The sequence below is a fragment of the Bufo bufo genome, chromosome 3 (assembly GCF_905171765.1).
Source record: "Bufo bufo chromosome 3, aBufBuf1.1, whole genome shotgun sequence".
In the NCBI taxonomy this organism is placed as follows: Eukaryota; Metazoa; Chordata; class Amphibia; order Anura; family Bufonidae; genus Bufo; species Bufo bufo.
In genome coordinates, this window is record NC_053391.1 from 611,318,849 (window position 1) to 611,339,408 (window position 20,560).

At 45.8% G+C, this 20,560-nt stretch overlaps 1 protein-coding gene across 3 annotated transcripts in view; it reads left to right on the top strand.

The window, feature by feature from the left end:
• LOC120996234 overlaps positions 1-20,560 on the top strand; it is a 142,310-nt gene that overhangs the window by 16,398 nt on the left and 105,352 nt on the right. For all 3 annotated transcript variants that reach the window (XM_040426019.1, XM_040426021.1, XM_040426022.1), the window contains exons 2-3: positions 4,575-4,679; positions 20,095-20,216. In XM_040426019.1, the coding sequence (XP_040281953.1) occupies positions 4,575-4,679; positions 20,095-20,216 (227 nt within the window). The remainder of the gene's footprint in view (positions 1-4,574; positions 4,680-20,094; positions 20,217-20,560) is intronic.

Genomic DNA, 20,560 nt, shown 5'->3' on the forward strand with positions numbered 1-20,560 from the left:
GAAAATTACAAAATTCATTAATAAAGTTTATTAGAAATAGTTTTATTAGGGACATATTATTAAAAATTGTTACAAAGGTTTAGTTACTCTTTACAGGACCCCGCATGACTGATACTAAAATAAATGTGAATTGCAGACTAATTGCATGATGGCTCTTTGTTCACAAAAATCCAGATTGTCATATTTATTCTCTACAACCAGAGCATCACAATGTTCATCATCATCATTATTATGTTGCACAAAAAATGATGTATAATGGTGAGGTTAGGCATAAACTTCTTTACTTCTTTTATGGTAGAAAACAGGTAAATTTCTAGCAGGAACAAAATTGAGACCTAATGATAGTACATCCATCTGGTCTGGTGACCACTCCTGACACCCCCCGCTGATCAGCGAACGAGGCGGCGGCCCTAATGCAAGCGCTACTTCCTCTTCAAGATTACACTGCGCGTCGTCTCTGAAGTATCAGTGTAATTACAAGTACTCGCTCCATTTACTTGAACAGAACGAGCCCTTGTGTGCCGCCACTGCAAGCGAGACGACGCGCAGTGTAATCTTGAAGAGAAAACCATGCTTGCTTGAGCGCCTCCTCCTCTTCAAACAGCTGATTTGGCAGGGGTGCTGGGAGATGAATCTCCACCAATCAGATATTGATGACCCATCGTGAGGATAGGTCATCAATATTTACTGGCTGCACAACCCCTTTAATACGTGTAGTCCGTTTGCTTCCATTATCTGTTCCTCAGACAGAGGGGCAGTACTAATGAGAACTCGTCTGTGCTTCCACCCACCCCTTCTATGTTTTTTTTTTTCTTTTTCATTTTTTTTATAGTATGTATCTCTCTTGAGTACCACCTGATTTAATGAAATCACTGTGTATATCTGTGTTGTCTGATGCGGTTTCACCTGAATCCAATTCCGATGGGCTGAAAGCAACCCTTCGTTTGGATGTGTCTTTTTTTTTTTTTAACTCTTTTATTAACAGAATAGAAATAACATCGACATCATACATTCCTGTTACATGTCATAATACAGACAGATATAAAGCTTCCTTTTTATCAATTGCTTCAAACACCCACTGCTCAGTTGAAAATCCCTTATTTCCTTGGCTGGCGTTACATTATACAATACAGTCAGGTGGCCCCACTAAACCGTCTGAACCATTAATCCTCGAGCCGTTGACAAATCTTGCTGCAGTCTCAAGGATGAGTGCATAGAGTGGGGTGACCCACACCATAGACCCTAAACCTTGTCAAATTTTTGAGTTTTATTGCAGTGTTTCTACACCAACACTATATATGGTAGGTTCTGGTTTATTTGTAATTTCCACATGGCCAAGTTCGGTGTAATGGGGTTGTACCATCTCAAAGCAATACATTTACGTGCCATAAATAGTGATTCCCTTAAAAATGTTGTCATGTAATGATCCCAGCTATCCTCATTTAGTATTTCCAGCAAGCAAATCTCAGGTGTGCAAGCCAGCTGAATCGGGATTAGGTTGGAAAGAAAGGCAGTTACCTCCTTCCAGGATGTGGCAATTGGGCTGCATCTCCACATCATGTGCCAGAAGTCCGCCTCCAATTCCCCGCACCGTGGACATGCCGTGGATGGTGCTCTACCAATTCTATATAGCCTAGTTGGTGTGAGATATGTCTGATAGATGATGTAAAGTTGGATTATTTTATTATCTGCTGGTGATACTTGTAAATGTGATTCCAATAAAACCATAAAACAATCTCTTTCTAACAAAGCTAGAACCAGCCCTGTACATGGATCCAGAGATCTCCGCATTCATTGATTGCTAGATTTATATCAAGCTGACAGCTCAAGGGGAGGGTCTTTTCTGCTGCAGCTAAGGGGGCGTGTCCATGCTCTCCCTATCACAGCTCCAGGAAACAGTTGAAGGATTAAACTGAGCATGTGCGGCCATCTCAGTGAGCCGGACAGAGAAGTAAGAAAAAAAAAAACAAAGAGCAGGTGGCGCCACACAGATACATTTTATTGAATAACTCAGTGGCTATACAAAATTTTTAATTACTTGCAATTACTAGTATTTAGATCCAGGTGCATTGAAAACTAGAATATTTTTCGTGGGACAACCCCTTTAAAGGGGTTGTCTGGGTTCAGAGCTGAACCCGTTCATAACCACAATTTCACCCAGGCAGCCCACTGTCATGAGCATCGGAGCATGTCATGCTCCGATGCTCTCCTTTACCCTGTGCTGGATCTGGATTTTATGGAGTTCCGGTGACGTACTGGGCTCTCCATAAGGACTGCTAGGCAGAGGCTTCCGCCCAGCAGTGAGCCAGGTGACGTCAACGGCACTAATGGGCGGGCATTAGAGCTACCCTAGCCTGTAAAACGGCCATCAGAGCTGGCGACATCAAACAAAAAAAGCCCTTTCTCTGGACGATACAACGCAGGTCAAGGGAGAGCATCGGAGCATGAAATGCCCCGATGCTCATATCAAAGGGCCTGCCTGGGTGGGAATGTGGGTATGTTAGGGTTCAGCTCTGAACCCAGACAACCCCTTTAACATTTAAATCCAAATGTTCCTGAGTTGAGGAATTGTCTGCAAACAGCAGTGCAGCTTTTCTTGTCTCGTATGTTCCTCATTGGTATCTATCACTTGTATTGTATTTAAGTCACAAAACAGCCTGTATCACAAGCACTAGCCATGGAACAAAAGTTATTAGGTATATTTGTGGATAATCATGCTGTTCAGCATGGCAGCAACTGGAATTCAAAGCGTAAAGGAAACACGCCAGCTAGCCAGATACCTTGATTGTGTTCCAGTGCATGGATTCTGCTCCAGTAAGTATCAATGATCCATAAAAAAAGATAATCCAGCACCAGGATTGTAAAAGGATGTAGACTTTATTCCAAATATTAATAAAAACGTTCCATAGGCAAAGATGCAGCAATTGTTACCTACGCATTTCGATCTCCGACACAGTCTTAATTATAGATCTTCTATATGCCAATGACTTTAATTCACTCACATTTACAAACATTGATTGCACTTGTTTGGGGGATGGAACAAGTAGATTATGAGAATAAAACATTTGAAAACAAATGCTGACATGCTAATGTATACAAACAGTTGTAGAAATATATATAAATTCATTCAATATACCTGTAGTCTCTTGGATCAATTATATTCCATAGAATTTTTTTAAAAATGTTGAATTATAGTAATTATGGCTACAAACAATCCACGTAACGCGAATAGGGCCTAAAGTGGCGATTATCTTTTTTGGATCATCAGTATAATTGCACTGCACTAACCTGGTAATTATTTAAAGTTATTTGAAATAATAATAGATGAATACTGTCATTAGCTATTTTGCAGAAGCAATACCCTGCACTGCACAGGCTGGTGGTCCCTTTTCTACTAGGGGACCCTCAGGCAGTACCCTTGGCCATTCTACCAACTGATGACCTGGTAGCACGTTTTCTGGTGTATGATAAAAAGTGTTTTTGAGATAATGGGCCCTTGGTGCTACTAGAGTAACAGTATTTTGTAATTCTACAATATTCTGTGACTTTCAAGTATTAAAGTACTATCTTACTTTGAAAACAGGGTTTAGATTGGGCTGGCCAGCTTGGCAGAGGGAGAACCCACCAGAAGAAGGCATAGATTATGTGTAGAGAAAAAAAAGGGGGTCAGTCAGCAGATCCCAAAGCGCAGGGGCACGTTGCTATGGCTGAGAACAAGACTGTTAAACAAAACAAGCAATGCAACAGCTCACTGCAAACCAAATAAAGTACAAAATTGCATCATAATTGCAAATGCTGAACTAATAAGTTAGAGATACTTGGCAAATCGTTTTGTACAAAATTATTTGAGCCCGTCTGCCGCACGTCAAGGCGATCTCTAGTTAGACGGGTTCCTAACACTAAATATACCTGTTATGTGCCATAGCGGCTATCATATAATTCAGAAAGTGCAGATTCCTCTTACATGCTGGATCCGCCTGAATTTCTTTCATTTTCGGTGCCAAAATGGCCTCCATTATATCCAGGGAAAGCAGTTACCAGCATGCACGCCAGGCCCACTCCACACCACCCCTGGCGCCACATGGTCACCAAGGACTGCAATAGATTATGTGTACACCCGTCCTCCTCTCTTTGCAGCTAAATATCCTTTTAAGGGTGAGATGTGTTTCTATAACAGTCACCTAACGGCAGCTGCCAGTGACAAAGAGGAGAAAACATGGAAGTCTGTGATAAAAATCAATGTGCATCCATCATGCCAACAACAATCCAATCACAATGAGTCCTGGCCAGGCTAGCCCCCAAGGAGTACCACCACCACACCTATATCTACCGACAATCCAGATTTCTGCTGAAAGGTGTAACAGTTATATGTATGTTTGTAAAAATACTTTTTCTAGGGATTTTTAGGGAAGTTCCTATGTAGGATGCAGTTTAAATGTTAGGATGCACGAGTACCACCACTACATGACTGCTGACTACGCTAGTAGGCTCTCTGCAGTTCTAGAAAAAATTGTGATTTAATGTTTAAGTTTGACTAATTTTCCTTTTAATGTATTTTTACTTATTTTTTTCAGCTATACTCCCCGCAGGTGATATCAATAAATTCACAAGAGGATATACAAGGATTTAATTTTGATATTGGCTCTGTACAAAGTGAAATAAAAAGAGGGCAAGAGCTGGTAAGTTGCTTTACTAATGGTAGAAATAAAGGACCTGTATCAGAATATAGAACTATAAAATGAAGCAATAAAACACATTGCAATATTAAAGGGAACCTGTCACCTCCAAAAACCATTCCAAGCCGCCAGCAGTACCTGACAGTAGCCAGCAGCGTGTTTACGACGATAATTTTCTTCCTGAAGGCCGATGCGGCTAAAGCTCAGAAAACGTTCTTTTATCCCCTGCCCGGCGCGCTTCTCTAGTCAGGCCTGAAGTCAAGGGGGCAGCGGCCTCCTTGCTTCAAGTCAAGGTAACCACGCCCCCTCCCTGCCCCTTCCCTCTGACTGACAGCCAGGCAGACTGGCATAATACACGACACTACATACGGTAAGTAGTTCAGTGTATTATGCAAGTGATCAAACGTTCAAGGGTTAAAATACCCTCGTGGGACTAAAAAATATTGGAAAAAAAATAGATAAATAAAAAGTGTTCAGATGTATGAAAACTAAAATGGAAGTAAAAGAAACAAATCAGCCACATTAAAAATGTGTAGGAAAAATAGATATAAAAACTATACAGATGTATTTATTCACTGCATTTAGAACAATCCATACTATGAAATCCCACGTCTGATATGGTGAGTGCTATTTAAAATACAGTGCATTCAGAAAGACTTCACATCCTTTCACTTTTTTTTATGTTGTGGCCTTGTGTTAAAATAAAAAAATAAAGGTTTCCCCATCATTCTTCACCCAATACACCATAATGACAAAGTGAAAACATAATTTATTGATAAGGATAACCTAAAATCTTGCATTGGCATAAGTATTCAGACCCTTTACTTAGTACTTACAGTAGTTGAAGCCCCATTGGCAACAATTACAGCTTCTTGGGTAGCAAAGGCTGAAGTTTGCATAGACCATTAGAATGGGACTGTAGAGGACTGGAGTAAAGTACATTTTCTCAGATGAGTCCAATTTTCAGCTTTGCCCAACACCAAGTAGTGTAATGGTTAGATGGAGACCAGGAGAGGCCTGCAAGCCAGTGTCTTGTACCTTCTGTGAAATTTGGTGGTGATGTGGGGGTGTTTCGGCAAGGCTGGAATCGGCAGATTTTTATTCGTGAAGGACACATGAATCAAGCCACATACAAAGTTATCCTGGAAGAAAACTTGCTTTCTTCTGCTCTGACAATTTTCCCCAACTATGACGGCAGGACAATGCACCATGTCATACAGACAGGCCGCTTTCAGACGAGCATATTGAAATCCGTCAGTATTCTGGCTCAGGATCCTGGTAATATACCATCAGTATTGTCATCAGGATTGCTTCGGGATTTCATCTGGATTTACATGTATTTCTTCCTTCCTTCATCATTTATGCACTGCACAGGCTGTAATGTGCGTATTTGGAAACAAATACGCAAAAAACATGGACATGCGGATTTCAAATACTGACCGAAATTATACGCCCGTATGAATAGCTCCATTCATTAAAGGGGTTCTGCACTTTGTTTAAACTGATGATCTATCCTCTGGATAGATCATCAGCATCTGATCGGCGGGGGTCCGACACCCAGGACCCCCACCGATCAGCTGTTTGAGAAGGCAGCGGCGCTCCAGCAGAGCCGTGGCCTTCTCACTGTTTACCGCAGGCCCAGTGACGTCACGACTAGTATCACTGCCCTGGACGCGGCTAAGCTCCGTTCCCTTGAATGGAGCTTAGCCCCGCCCAGGCCAGTTGATTCTCCCATGGTCCCAGCCACCAGAGAGGCTAGCATTTTTCCTATGGTGTGCAAGCACGACCACCGCTGCTGGATTGCAGGGTGGTCGTAACCATGGAAACGAGCAGTGTATGATGTGATGCTTGAAGCTCTGAGCTACCACTGCCATATAGCAGCTTCCCTGATCTCAGTCGGGGAAGGCTGCTACGGGTCCTGGAGCACGTGGCTCCCGCATCTTCATAGTTCAGATGGTATAGTCACATTTGACCATGGCATCTGAGGGGTTAAATATCTGCCATCGGCCTTATGGCTGATCGCAGGCATTAGCCCCTGGCATCTGCTGTTTGAAACTGCAGAAACCAGGCTGCTATGGCACCTGCTGTACTCGTGAGAATTGGCAGATAATTTTAAGTAAAATTAGGTGGTTTTAATAAATGCAATGACAACAAGGTGTGAATGGGAGACCCATTTTCTTTAAAGAACAGGGGTATATCAAAGTCTGATCTTCACAACACATGTTTGTGGAAGTGTATCATTGAACGAACAAAGGTAGATTTCTGGGGACATGAGATGAAGAGTTGTTGATTCTCATCAGGCTAGAAAAAGTTACAAATCCAGAGTTTGGACACCACCATTTTACATTCAAGACAGATTTTCCACAAATGGAGGAGATTCAAGAACACTATTATTCCCCAGGAGTGGTCAACCAACAAAGATTACACCAGCACCAAAGCTTCTAGTCTGCAAGGTCACAAAGGAACCCAAGGTAACCTTTAGGCAAGTAAAGGCATTTCTCACATTAGTTCATGAGTCCATCATCAGGAGAACACTGAACAACAGTGGTGTACATGGCAGGATTGCAAGGAGAAAGCTTCAGCTCTCTAAAAATAACATTGTTGCCCATCTGCAGTTTACTAAAGATCACATGGATGAGCCAGAAGGCTATTGGAACAAAATACAAGAAATAGAACGATTTTTATTATTTAAACCCTTAATGATCGCCGCCGTATATGTTGTCACGGATGTAGTAGGGGAGAACACCAAAAGACAACAAGAAGGAAGGGGAAAGACACTAAGCTTTACCGATAGGGATAGAAAAGTGTCACCACCTATAAAACCCTGCTCCTGTCCTAACTCCCTTCCGTAAGGGCACCTCTCGATGGTAGAGATGCCCATACACAGGAACCTAGAAAACCCTGGTCACCCTCAAAAGCCCTAAAGGTAATGACAGGGCAAAGACAACCAGTTTCTTCCCTGGTGAAGTTACCAGCATCTCACTGAGGCCTAGTAAACAACCAAGGGGGGCGGAAATACAAAACACAACAAGCGGAACACTTAACTTCTGAGGATGATGGATGAACAGGACTTCAACAAGAACCACACTCCAGCTTTTCCAAAACCAAATGAAGCTATCCAGAGCAAAGAGTGATGGGTAAAGTCAGACTAAATAGGGAGAGGTAATTGTCACATGATCCACACCTGAACAGGAGGTGTGGACATACCAGCAACACACAGACAAAAGTGAAACCAAAAGAGGCTGTCAGATCACTCATGTGCAGTCAGTCTTTCAGACCTTCTAACACCTGTCACAGGTGTGACATATGTACAACGGAAGCCGTGACCTTGAAGATGTCGCCCACTTGCAGGCGCTATAGCCACCAGGGTTTTTCTGTTTTAAACAGCAGACATCTCAGATTTGTGTTGTCCAAAATGTGGTATGATAGATGCTCACATATGGTTTGGGAATCTGGTCCTTCTTGGAAAGAGTGGTTGGTCTTATTAATGAGTGTTTTCTACTGCCTTGGCCCAGAGTCCCCGGCTATGTTTGCTGGGGATTCTGGAGCTCAATAATGTGGAGGAAACTGTTGACCTAGGTATTCAGAGGATTCTTTATCAAGCCCGTAAGGTGATTGAAGCCAGGTGGATAGCCTCTGAACCCCCCACTGGTCAGGAGTTCTTTTCTCAAATGAATGAAGTTATTAAGTTGGAGCATGGAGTATACCTTAAAAGGAATCAGATACCATATTTTGAGGCTATTTGGGGCAAATGGTTATACTTGCCAGGAGTACCAAATCGGTAATATCTAATATTAGAGTCAGAATGTTACTACGTATGGGACCCCTTATTGTGTCTCGCTGTATGTGAGAGGTAAATCCGGTGTCTACTTGACCTGTACTGTTCCGTGAGCGATAGTTTTCTTCTTTTGTGCAAAATTTTCTAACCTGAAATCCCTTTTGTGTATTCATTTTTGTTGTCTTTTACCTTATTAACACTGTGGCTCTTTGCCTATGGACATCTTTCAGGATCTGAGATGTAGTGTCTTTACGTTTGTATGGGCGTGGGGAAAGGAGAAGGTTTTTATACTGGTTGTGCTGTTATGTTTTATTTCTGTACAATGTTTATAATAAATTAATAAAAAAATTATCTGATTGAAAAAAAAGCTGCAGACACCCTGGTATAATGTCTGCGATCAACAATAATGCCAATCACAGACAGTTAACCCTTCAGATGCCATGGTCAATTGTGAACTCTGCATCTGAGGCAGCTTTTCCCGGTAGAGCTGCACTCGCAGGGGCTGAACGGTTTCGCCTTCCTGAAATCTGGGAAGCTGTTCGTTTTCTGCAATAATCTGGGTCTCTGAAGAAATCCATTTCTTATGGAGGCCTGCAGAATGGAAAACACTGCATTGCTGCATAAAATCCTCATCTCATGTGTGAAACACCGTGATACTAGTATCGTGGGCCTACTTTGCTGCCTCAGGGCCAGGATGGCTTGCCATCATTCATGGAACAATGTATTCTAAAGGAAAATGTCAGGACATCTGTCCATGAGCTGAATCTCAAGAAAACGTGTTCTGCGGCAAGACAACAACCCTAGGCAGGGCCGGCTCCAGGTTCATGTGGGCCCTTGGGCGATAAATCCCAGTGGGCCCCCATGAGGCATTTTTTTACATTGACATGTCCCCCTGTGGCTCCTACACGGTATAATGACCCCCAGTGGCCCCTATACAGTATAATGACTACTAGTGGCCCTTCACACAGTATAATGAACCCCCAATTCCCCCCCACTGTATAATGACCACCTGTGGCCCTGCATTCAGAATAATAACCCCCAGTCGCCCCCATTTAGAATAATGACCCCCAGTAGCCCCCACACTGGGGGAATACTGTATGGAGGGGGCTCTGGGGGTATTTATACTGAATGGGGGGTCATTGGTGATCATTACTAAATGGGGGACACTGGGGGTCATTATACTATGTAAAGGGCCCTCACAGTATAATGACCCCACAGTGGCCCTCCATTCAGAATAATGACCCCCAGTCGCCCCCACACTGGGGGTTATACTGTATGGAGGGGGCACGAGGGGTTATTATATTTAATGGGGGCTCTGGTGGTCATTATGCTAAATGGGGGGCACTGGGAGTCATTATACTGTGTAAGGGACCCTCACAGTGTGATGAATGACCCCCCAGTGGCCCCCTCACATACCTATCATTGCAGGGGAGCTGGTGGTCCTGTCATTCACTAACCGCAGCTCCCAGCTCCCCACATGAACCTGGAGCCGGCCCTGAATGACCCCCAGTAGCCCCCACACGGGGGGAATACTGTATGGAGGGGGCTCTGGGGGTCATTATACTGAATGGAGGGTCATTGGTGATCATTATACTAAATGGGGGACACTGGGGGTCATTATACTATGTAAAGGGCCCTCACAGTATAATGACCCCACAGTGACCCTCCATTCAGAATAATGACCCCCAGTCGCCCCCACACTGGGGGTTATACTGTATGGAGGGGGCACGAGGGGTTATTATATTTAATGGGGGATCTGGTCGTCATTATGCTAAATGGAGGGTCAATGGGGATCATTATACTAAATGGGGGGCACTGGGAGTCATTATACTGTGTAAGGGGCCCTCACAGTGTGATGAATGACCCCCCAGTGGCCCCCTCACATACCTATCATTGCAGGGGAGCTGGTGGTCCTGTCATTCACTAACCGCAGCTCCCTGCGCTCCTTCTCTCCTCCGGCCCGCTGCAGCAGTGAGCCAGGCCTGGAGGAGAGAAGGAGATGTGCAGTGATGGAGCTAGAACTGACTGGGCCCCACAGCGAAATTTAGTACGCCCCCCTCCCCCCCAATGTGTGTTCACATTACGTTTTTCCTATCGGTTTGTTGTATACACATGTGCAGCACTCCACGTTTTTGTATCCTGCAGAGTCAAGTAAAAAATGCATACGTTAACGTATATGTTTTTTTACCATGGAACTGTATGGTGAACGGACGCCACTGTACGGCATCAGTCTGAGGCATCTGGTAACCCATACATTTTCAGTATGCATTAAATGGATGGCAAAAATGTGATGTGAACCCAGCCCTAGTGTCAGAATAAGCCCCAGTACACAGCGGAACAGTGTGGCGGAGAGGGGAGGCCGCCATGTACTGACAGAGCGCTACCTGGTGGTCAGGGGTGAGGACTGTGCTTCCCAAGGATCATTTTCTACTGGAAAATACAGGGCACAGTATAATACACTAGAATCTATATAATATAAAGATATTAGCCCCACCCCCCGAATAATCATACGATTAGGGGGTCATTTATTATATAGAAATACGTCTATATTAGGCGTATTTCTGACACAGATGTGGCGCAAAGGTCCTTAACACTGCAATCTGTATCTTTTCCCGCTCATGCCAGGTCTAAAAAAAGTGGTGTGGGCAGAAAGGGATACAGTTATGGCCATCCAGTTATTGGATACCACCGCCATATAGTGATAACACCGCCATATAGTGATAACACCGCCATATAGTGATAACACCGCCATACAATGATAACACCGCCATACAGTGACCGGATAAAAGGGTATAAGAGGGCACAGTACAGGTAATGACTATGGGCACTGCACAGGGTGTGGTAAGAGGGCACAATGCAGGGTATAAAGGGGCACAGTACGGGGTGGGGGGCACAGTCACATGACCCTGTGATGTTAGAAGGTCCTTATGGTGAATGCGGTTCAGATGCCACCATAATGAGAGGCAGAGGAGTGAGACAGGGGCCCGGGGCCCTGGATGGACAGGAGGGGTGGACACAGCAAGTAGGTTGAAGGGGCTCTTTGAGGGGGATTCATACAAGTAGTGGCAGGAGGTCTGTGCAGGGCAGCAATAGGAGATAGGAGGGTGGGACAGGAGCCCTGGATACATGAGGGAGGAAAGGAGACAGCAGGGGCTCCATAAGGGTGATATAGGACAGTATATGGGGGGGGGGGCAGGTGTCATGGAGGCAATCAGCTTAATAAAACAGTAACACAACTAAATAGAATGAAGCAGCAGTGCCCCCCCCCCCCTTTCCTTCTGTCCCACAGAGAAGAGACAGTCACAGTGCAGACTCACTCACAGACTGTCTCCACACTTCTCTGCTCCAGCTCCAGCCATGCGGTCTCTCTCCAGTCTCCTCAGGCAGCGTGTGTCCTGTGTAGAGGGGGCGTGTCCTGTGTAGAGGGGGCGTGTCCTGAGTCTCTGCAGCTCAGAGGGCCCACCAGAGGGGTACTGCGTATGTGAAATGACAGCAGTGAGAGCTCCCATCTGTATTGATGGAAGTGCTCATAGCAGCTCAGTGGGCCCCCCCAGGAGCATTGGGCCCCGGCACTTGCCCGGGGATGCCGGGTTATGACGCCGGCCCTGACCCTAGGCAAGCAAGTATTTCTACCAAAACAAAGGTTAACCCCTTAGTGACCACCCATATGCCTTTTTACGGCGGTCACTAAGGGGCCTTAGGCTCACATGAGAGCCGCGGCCCTGCTCTAACAGCCCGGACTGGCAGGGGTGCCGATCCTGGCTGTTTAACACTTTACATGCCGTGGGCAATTGCGCCCGCCGCATGTAAAGTGCTTATAGAGGGAGCGGACTCCCTCTGTCTCCCATCGGCACCCCGCAAATGCGATCGCGGGGTGCCGATGTGTGTGAAGGCTGGCAGGGGTCGGATGTAGGCCCCAGACCAGCCTTCAGTAATTTCCACCAGGCTGCGCCTCTGTGGCGCAGCCTGCTGGTCAATGTTAGAATAGCATTGCCATTAAAATGCAATGCACTATAGGGATAATGCATTGCATTTTAAAAGCAATTAAAATACTGTCTGTTATAGTTTATTAAATATGGAAAAAATTCCATAAAAAAAAAAAAATGACCAAGTCTAATATTTTTGTCTCATTTATTTTATTTTTTGTGCTTTTGAGTCAAATTTATGCAGAAATATAGAAAACTCTCAAGGGTTCACAGGCTTGGAAGCACCAGCGTGTGTTTAGATACTGCATGTTTTTTTCTCTCTCGTTTTGTCATGTCTTAGCTCTTCTGCATTCTCCATGTACTGCGTGCATTCATGGTTCCTTTTTCATTTGGTGTTCCGATTTTTCTTTTGATGGTATTAATACTTTTTAAACAAAAATCTGTTTGGCAGCTTCTCTGCTGATTTTACTGGAAAGATAATTAATAGGCTTAAAAAAGTTTTCTGAGTTTTTTTGTACTTTGTATGTTTCTATCTAATCAAATGTAAGGAGTTTACAATTGACTCACTTTATCTGCAGTGGCTCCTTTCTCAGATTTCACTGAGGGTCACATGACCTGTGATGTCAGCTTCTCTCCCTGCTCTGATGATGTCTTGTATAGAGTTGAGCGGACACCTGGATGTTCGGGTTCGGCCGAACTTCCCAAAAAAGTTCGAGTTGGGGCCCGAACTTGACCCCGAACCCCATTGAAGTCAATAGGGACCCGAACTTTTGAGCACTAAAATGGCTCTAAAAAGGTCATGGAAAGGGCTAGAGGGCTGCAAATGACAGCAAAATCTGGTTAAGAGAATGGCAAGTGCTCTGTAAACAAATGTGGATAGGGAAATGACTTTAAATAACATAAAATAAGTAAAAATAAAAAATAATAATCTTGATCTAGGAGGACGAGGTCCATATGGAGTAGGAGGTTGAGGAGGCAGTGGATATGGCAGTGTAGGTGGAAGTGGAGGAGGAGGTAGCCTACACTAGTTTTTGGTTTTTAATTAATTAATATTTTTTTAAATTAGGGTATACCCCAAAACATTGGGAAATATAACCTGTGATAACCCCCTCCAGTCGTTCTAAACACATGTTCAGACAATACATCGGCTGCAGGGCAGTCCAGCACCTCCAAGGCGTAAAAGGGCAAGCTCAGGCCATGTGCCCAATTTGAAGACCCTGAAGTTGCAGGGGGCAGAACCATCAGTCAGTTCATGTATACTGCTCCACCATGTTGCACGTCCCCGTGATGTTCACGATCCATTTGGATATCTTCTCTATCAACTTTAGATGTTTTTTTCTGCGCCTGCCATGTTGATCACTGTTAGCGGCGAATCAGGGTTCCACACCAGAGAGGGAGCGTGAGAAAGAGAGACCACATCCAAGGGAGGTTAATTGCTTGAAATTAAATATGATCGAGCGGAAAAGTGGGACAAAGTTGTTAAAGTTTAAGCATTGAATGAAAGGAGGGGGAGCGCATCAATTAAAGAAGAATTTTTGAAATGTAATTCCCTGTCACCTATGCAGAGCAGGATTTTGTATACGTCAAAATTGGTAAAATGTCACCTTACAATGTAACAGACGATTTTTTGAAATTTATGTCCCTATCACCTATGCACAGGTGAGGTTGAATCACGGCAAAAATGGTCAAATGTCACCCAAGAATGTAACAGACAAATTAGTGATTTTTTTTTTACCTGTCTGCTAGGTGGAGTAGGGGTATATCACTCCCAAAAATTGGTGAATTTCACCCGAATATGTAACAGACAAATTAGTGTAATGTTTTTACCTGTCTACTAGGTACAGCAGGGGTATATCGCACCCAAAAATTGGTGAATTTCACCCGAATATGTAACAGACAAATTAGTGAAATAAAATAAAATACGTACAAAAAATAAATAAATTGATTTATGAGGTGGCGGTCCATATGGAGTAGGAGTTTGAGTAGGCGGTGGACGTAGCGGTGTAGGTGGAAGCAACGGTGGAGGAGGACGAGGTAGCCAACACTGGTTTTTGGTTTCCCTTTTTTTATTTTTTTTTATTAGGGTACATATCCAAAATACAACAATGAGTAATTACGCTGCAGTATAACAATGGCTGCTTAGTGCCGGTATACATGTCTATTCTGCACAAGGTACGGACAAGTCCTGAGGGATCCATGCCTGGTTCATTTTAATGAACGTGAGCTTGTCCACATTAGCTGTGGACAGGCGGCTGCCCTTGTCTGTGATAACGCCCCCTGCCGTGCTAAACACACGTTCAGACAATACACCGGCTGCAGGGCAGGTCAGCACCTCCAAGGCGTAAAGGGCAAGCTCAGGCCATGTGCCCAATTTGGAGACCCAGAAGTTGCAGTGGGCAGACCCATCATTCAGTACGTGTAGGCGTGTGCACACATACTGCTCCACCATGTTGGTGAAATGCTGCCTCCTGCTAAGACGTTCCAGATCAGCTGGTGGTGCTGGTTGATGTGGCGTGCTGACAAAGCTTTTCCACATTTCGGCCATGCTAACCCTGCCTTCTGAGGTGCTGGTGGTGCCCCAGCTGCATTAGCGACCTCTTCCTCCTCCTCTGCCTTCACCTTGTGCTTCCACTGTGCCCCCGCTGTCAGGTGATAATGCCACCAGCAGCGCGTCTAACAGCGTGTGCTTGTACTCGCGCATCTTACGATCACGCTCCAGTGACTGAATTAAGGACTATACGTTGTCCTTATAACGGGGATCCAGCGGCGTGGCCACCCAGTAATCAGCACAAGTTAGAATGTGGGCAACTCAGCGGTCGTTGCGGAGACACTGCAGCATGTAATCGCTCATGTATGCCAGGCTGCCCAGAGGCAATGAAAAGATGTCCTCTGTGGGAGGTGTATCGTCTGTGTCCTCTGTATCCCCCCAGCCACGCACCAGTGATGGCCATGAGCTGGTTTGGGTGCCATCCTGCTGTGAACACGGTTCCTCCTCCTCCATCTCCTCATCCTCCACTTTGTCATCCTCCAGAACTGTGCCCTGGCTGGACAATTGTGTACCTGGCGTTTGTGGGTGCAGGAACCCACCCTCGGAGCCACTTGTGAATGACTGGCTGGAAACCCTACAAAATTATCCCTCTTCCTCCTCCTCCTCCTGTGCCACATCCTCTTTCATCATCGCCAGCAGCGTTTTTTCAAGGAGGCATAGAAGTGGGATAGTTACGCTGAGAACGGTGTTATCGGCACTGGCCATGTTGGTGGAGTACTCGAAACAGCGCAACAAGGAACACAGGTCTCGCATGGAGGCCCAGTCATTGGTGGTGAAGTGGTGCTGTTCCGCAGAGCTACTCACCCGTGCGCGCTGCAGCTGAAACTCCACTATCGCCTGCTGCTGCTCGCACAGTCTGGCCAGCATGTGCAAGGTGGAGTTCCACCTTGTGGGTACGTTGCATATGAGGCGGTGAGCGGGAAGGCTGAAGTTACGCTGCAGCGCTGACAGGCGAGCAGCAGCAGGGTAAGAACTCCGAAAGCGCGCACAGACGGCCCGCACTTTATGCAGCAGCTCTGACATATCAGGGTAATTTTTAAGGAACCTCTGCACCACCAAATTCAGCACATGCGCCAGGCAAGGGATGTGCGTCAAAACGGTTAGTCCCAGAGCTGCTACGAGATTTCGCCCATTATCGCACACTACCAGGCTGGGCTTGAGGCTCACTGGCACCAACCACTCATCGGTCTGTTGTTCAAGGCCCGTCCACAGCTCCTGCACAGATACGTTTTAAAACTGCCTGCTGTCGTTTACCCCTGGCTGTGCTGAAGTTGGTGGTGAAGGTGTTACGCTGACCGGATGAGGAGCCGGTGAGGATGAGGAAGCGGAGTAGGAGGAGGAAGCAACAGGAGCCAAAGAGAAGTGCCCTGTAATCCTCGGTGGTGGAAGGACATGCGCCAAACTGCTATCCGCCTCAGGCCCAGCCGCCACTGCATTTACCCAGTGTGCTGTTAGAGAGATATAACGTCCCTGACCGTGCTTACTGGTCCGCGTATCCGTAGGTAGGTGTAACTTGCCACAGATGGCGTTGCGCAGTGCACACCTGATTTTGTCCCCCGCTTGGTTGTGCAGGGAAGGGATGGCTCACCTGGAAAAGTAGTGGCGGCTGGGCACGACGTACTGTGGGACAGCCACCGCCATAAGGCCTTTAAAACTCTCCGTCTCCACCAGACGGAATGACAGCATTTTAAAGGACAGTAATTTTGAAATGCTGGCATTCAGGGCCAGGGATCGTGGGTGGGTAGGGAGGTACTTACTCTTCCGCTCCAGTGTTTGGGAGATGGAGAGCTGAACGCTTCCATGGGACATTGTGGAGATGCTTGATGACCCAGGTGGTGGTGTTGCTGTCAGATCCTCTGTTTGCGGGGTGGCAGGTGGCACTGTCACTCTAGAGGTGGATGAAGAGGCCGAGACTGCAGCAGAAGAGGAAGCAGGAGGAGCCAGAGACCTTTCTTGGTTTTTGAGGTGTCTACTCCACTACTGCTCGTCCTTTGCAATTAGATACCTGTTCATGTAGGTTGTGCTCAGGTTGAGAACGTTTATGCCTCGCCTCAGGCTCTGATTGCACAGCGTGCAAACCACTCGTGTCTTGTCGTCAGCACATTGTCTGAGGAACTGCCACGCCAGGGAACTCCTTGGAGCTGGCTTTGGTGTGCTCGGTCCCTTGCTGCGGTGGGCAGTAGCAAGCGTACTGTCTAGGGGACGGCCTCTCCGCTTTTGCACCCTGCTCCCTTTTCTGCTGTGCTGGTGGCTCTGTGCGACCACCGCCTCTTCCTCCGAACTACATAGGTCACTCGCATGACCTTGATTCCATGTGGGGTCGAGGACCTCATCGTCCTCCACATCATCTTCCACCCAGTCTTCACCCCTGCCCTCCTTGTCGGTCTGCACACTTTCGAAAGCCACAGCAGTTGGCACCTGTGTTTCGTCATCATCCGAGACGTGCTGCGGTGGTCCTCCCATGTACTCATCTTGAAACATAAGTGATTGGGCATCGGTGCACTCAATCTCTTCCACTTCTGGGGCAGGGCTAGGTGGATGGCCCTTGGAAACCCTGCTAGCAGAGTCATCAAAAAGCAGAAGAGACTGCTGCATGACTTGGGGCTCAGACTGCTTGGCTGATTTGCAAGGGGGTGAGGTGAAAGACTGATGGACATCGGCTGCAGGTGCCAACTCTGATCTTTCAGCAGGAGACTGGGTGGGAGACAATGTAAAGGAACTGGAAGCCCTGTAAGCAACCCAATCTGCTATCGCCTGTACTTGTTCTGGCCTCACCATTCGTAGAGCCGCATTAGGCCCGACCAAATGCTGCTGAAGGTTCTGTCGCCTACTCGCACCTGAGGAAGGGGTTTCACTTGTGTGTGTAGCTGGCACAGATCGACCACGTCCTCTCCCTGCAACAGGAGCTCCACCAGCAGCACCACGACCGGGGCCACGTCCCTTATTTGACGCTCTCCTCATATTTCTCAAATTTAGGATCTTGCCCAAAATGGGTGTTTTTTTAATAACAGAATAGAACAACAGTTTCTAACGCATGTATCTCATACTGACAGATGCAGCAAAGGCTGCAATATTAAATACTTTGCCCAAAATGGGTGTTTTTTTAAACCCAGAATATTATTGCTCTATATCAAGCTTGTATCTCACAATGACAGATGCAGACAAGGCCGCAAATTTAGTATTTGGCCCAAAATGGGTGTTTTTTTTGTAACAGAATATGACAGCAGTATATAACGCTTGAATTTCACACTGACAGATGCAGCAGGGGCTGTACAATTTTGTATTTTGCCCAAAAAGCATGTTTTTTTAATAACAGAATATGACAGCAGTATCTAACGCTTGTATTTCACGCTGAAAGATGCAACAAGGGCTGTAAAATGTTGTATTTTGCCCAAAAAGGGTGTTTTTTTAAAACCCAGAAAATTATTGCTGTATTTTTAGCTTAAATTGCACACTGAATAATGCGGCATAGGCCCCAGATGGAGGGTATTGCCAAAAATAGGTGTTTTTTAAAACCCAGACAATTATTGCAGTATTTCAAGCCTAAATTGCACACAGACAAATGCTGCAAAGGCCACAGATGTAGGGTCTTGCCAAAAATGGGTGATTTTTTTAAACCCAGAATATAATTTCAGTATTTCAAGCTTCTATTTGACTGTCACAAATGCACATATGCTGTGCTGGTGCACAGAACTTGCATAAAATAGCCGCCGCCGCTGCCCACCAAACTAACAGACGGATAAAAGTTATTTTTCTGGGTCACTGGGCTCAGGGTAGGGTAAAAAGATTGTGCACTGCACCCACAAAACACAATCTAGGTAGATCGCTGAGTTAACAAGCACTTCAGATTAAAGATTCTGTCCTATTCTCTGCCTCACAGCAGCAGCATCCTCTCCCTACACTAAGCACAGCAGAGTAACGTGCAGCGCTTCGTGACTCCAGCTTATATAGAGGCTGGGTCACATGCTGCACTGGCAAATCACAGCCATGCCATTATTAGGCATAGCTGTGATGGCTTCTAAGGGCATACAAGTTAAACGCTTGTTGATTGGCTGCTCGGCAGCCTTTCAATAAGCACCATTAACTCGCTGAACACCGAACCCGAACTTTTACTGAAAAGTTCGGGTTCGGATCCGGGGTCCAAAAATCCTAAAGTTCGGCTCGAACCCGAACTTTACAGTTTGGGTACGCTCAACCCTAGTCTTGTACACAAGCCTAGTCAACACTGCGCTGGCCACACTTCCTGCACTGGCTGCTGCTGTCTGCCCTGTGTCTCCCTCCCACTGGAATCTTCAGGATAGATTAACCCCAGCACACAGACTCAGAGCTGGAGGGTTTGCTGAGCAGATGCAGGCAGTGAAGAGACACAGGATCTGCCTTCCTCATCCTGCAGACACAGAGCTGACAGACTGGAGGAGTTCTGCAGAGCATTGCACAAGAACAGGTAGGGGGAAGATCCTGTATCAGCAGTGTCATTGTACAACTGGGACTTGTAGTCCTACACATACAACATGCTGCTGAGTATCCCAGCAGGCAGACATTTCACTCAGTGCAGACTTTTATTCACTCCCTTTGCAGAACAAGGGGAAGGGAACAAATATTCATGAGGAAAACCTTAGAGATTGTTGTTGTTGCAGGTAAACAGAGGCCAGAGGAGAACCAGGGAGATGAGGAAATAGATATTATTTTGCCTAAATCTTGCTTAACTTATGTATATATTGCTGCAATCAGATATAGGCCGAATGCACACGGCTGTGTTCCGTGGCCGTGAGCGGTCCGTGGTATGCCGGCCTGGATTCCTGCTGACAGCAGGAGCGCACTCCGTCATTGGTTGCTATGACGCCGTGCGCTTCATGCCGCTGCTGCACTACAGTAATGCACTCGTATGATCTATACGAGTGTATTACTGGAGTGCAGCAGCGGCATGAAGCGCACGGCCTCATAGCAACCAATGACGCCGTGCGCTCCTTCTGTCAGCAGGAATCCAGGCCGGCATACCACAGACCGCTCACGACCGCGTGCATTCGGCCTTACAGTGGTATATATATATATATATATATAATATATATATTTTTTTTTTTACATAACTCTGAAAACCACTTTTAATGTCTTTTATATGAAGCATAATTTCACGTTTTCCATAATAATAATTGTATGTATTCACAGAGATGTAATTTATGTAAGAAGCGAGGAGCGACTGTCGGCTGTGATGTCAAATCTTGTAGGAGAACATATCACTATCCGTGTGTACTAAAAGCTAAAGGTTCTTCTAGTCCCAAAAAATTTGTGTAAGTTCTTTTTCTTAGCTGTGTATGCATATTCACAGGTGCCGACACAATATGTCGTGCTAAAGGTGCTTTTACGTGCTTCGATAATGCATGCATTTTCAACTAATTTCAGTTATTGTATATGATCATCCTAAAACATTTGTTCAGCCTTTTTTCAATGATGACCTATCCTCAGGAAAAGCAATCACTAGGTGATTGACGGGGTTTCGGCACCCTGAACCTATGCCAATTGGCTCTATCTCCGGAGCTACAGGGCACTGTCAGCTCATCACTGTAACGTTGCTCCCACTACAATGTTGAAGGGCACCTTAAACATTGTAGTGGGAACAGCTCTACAGTGATGG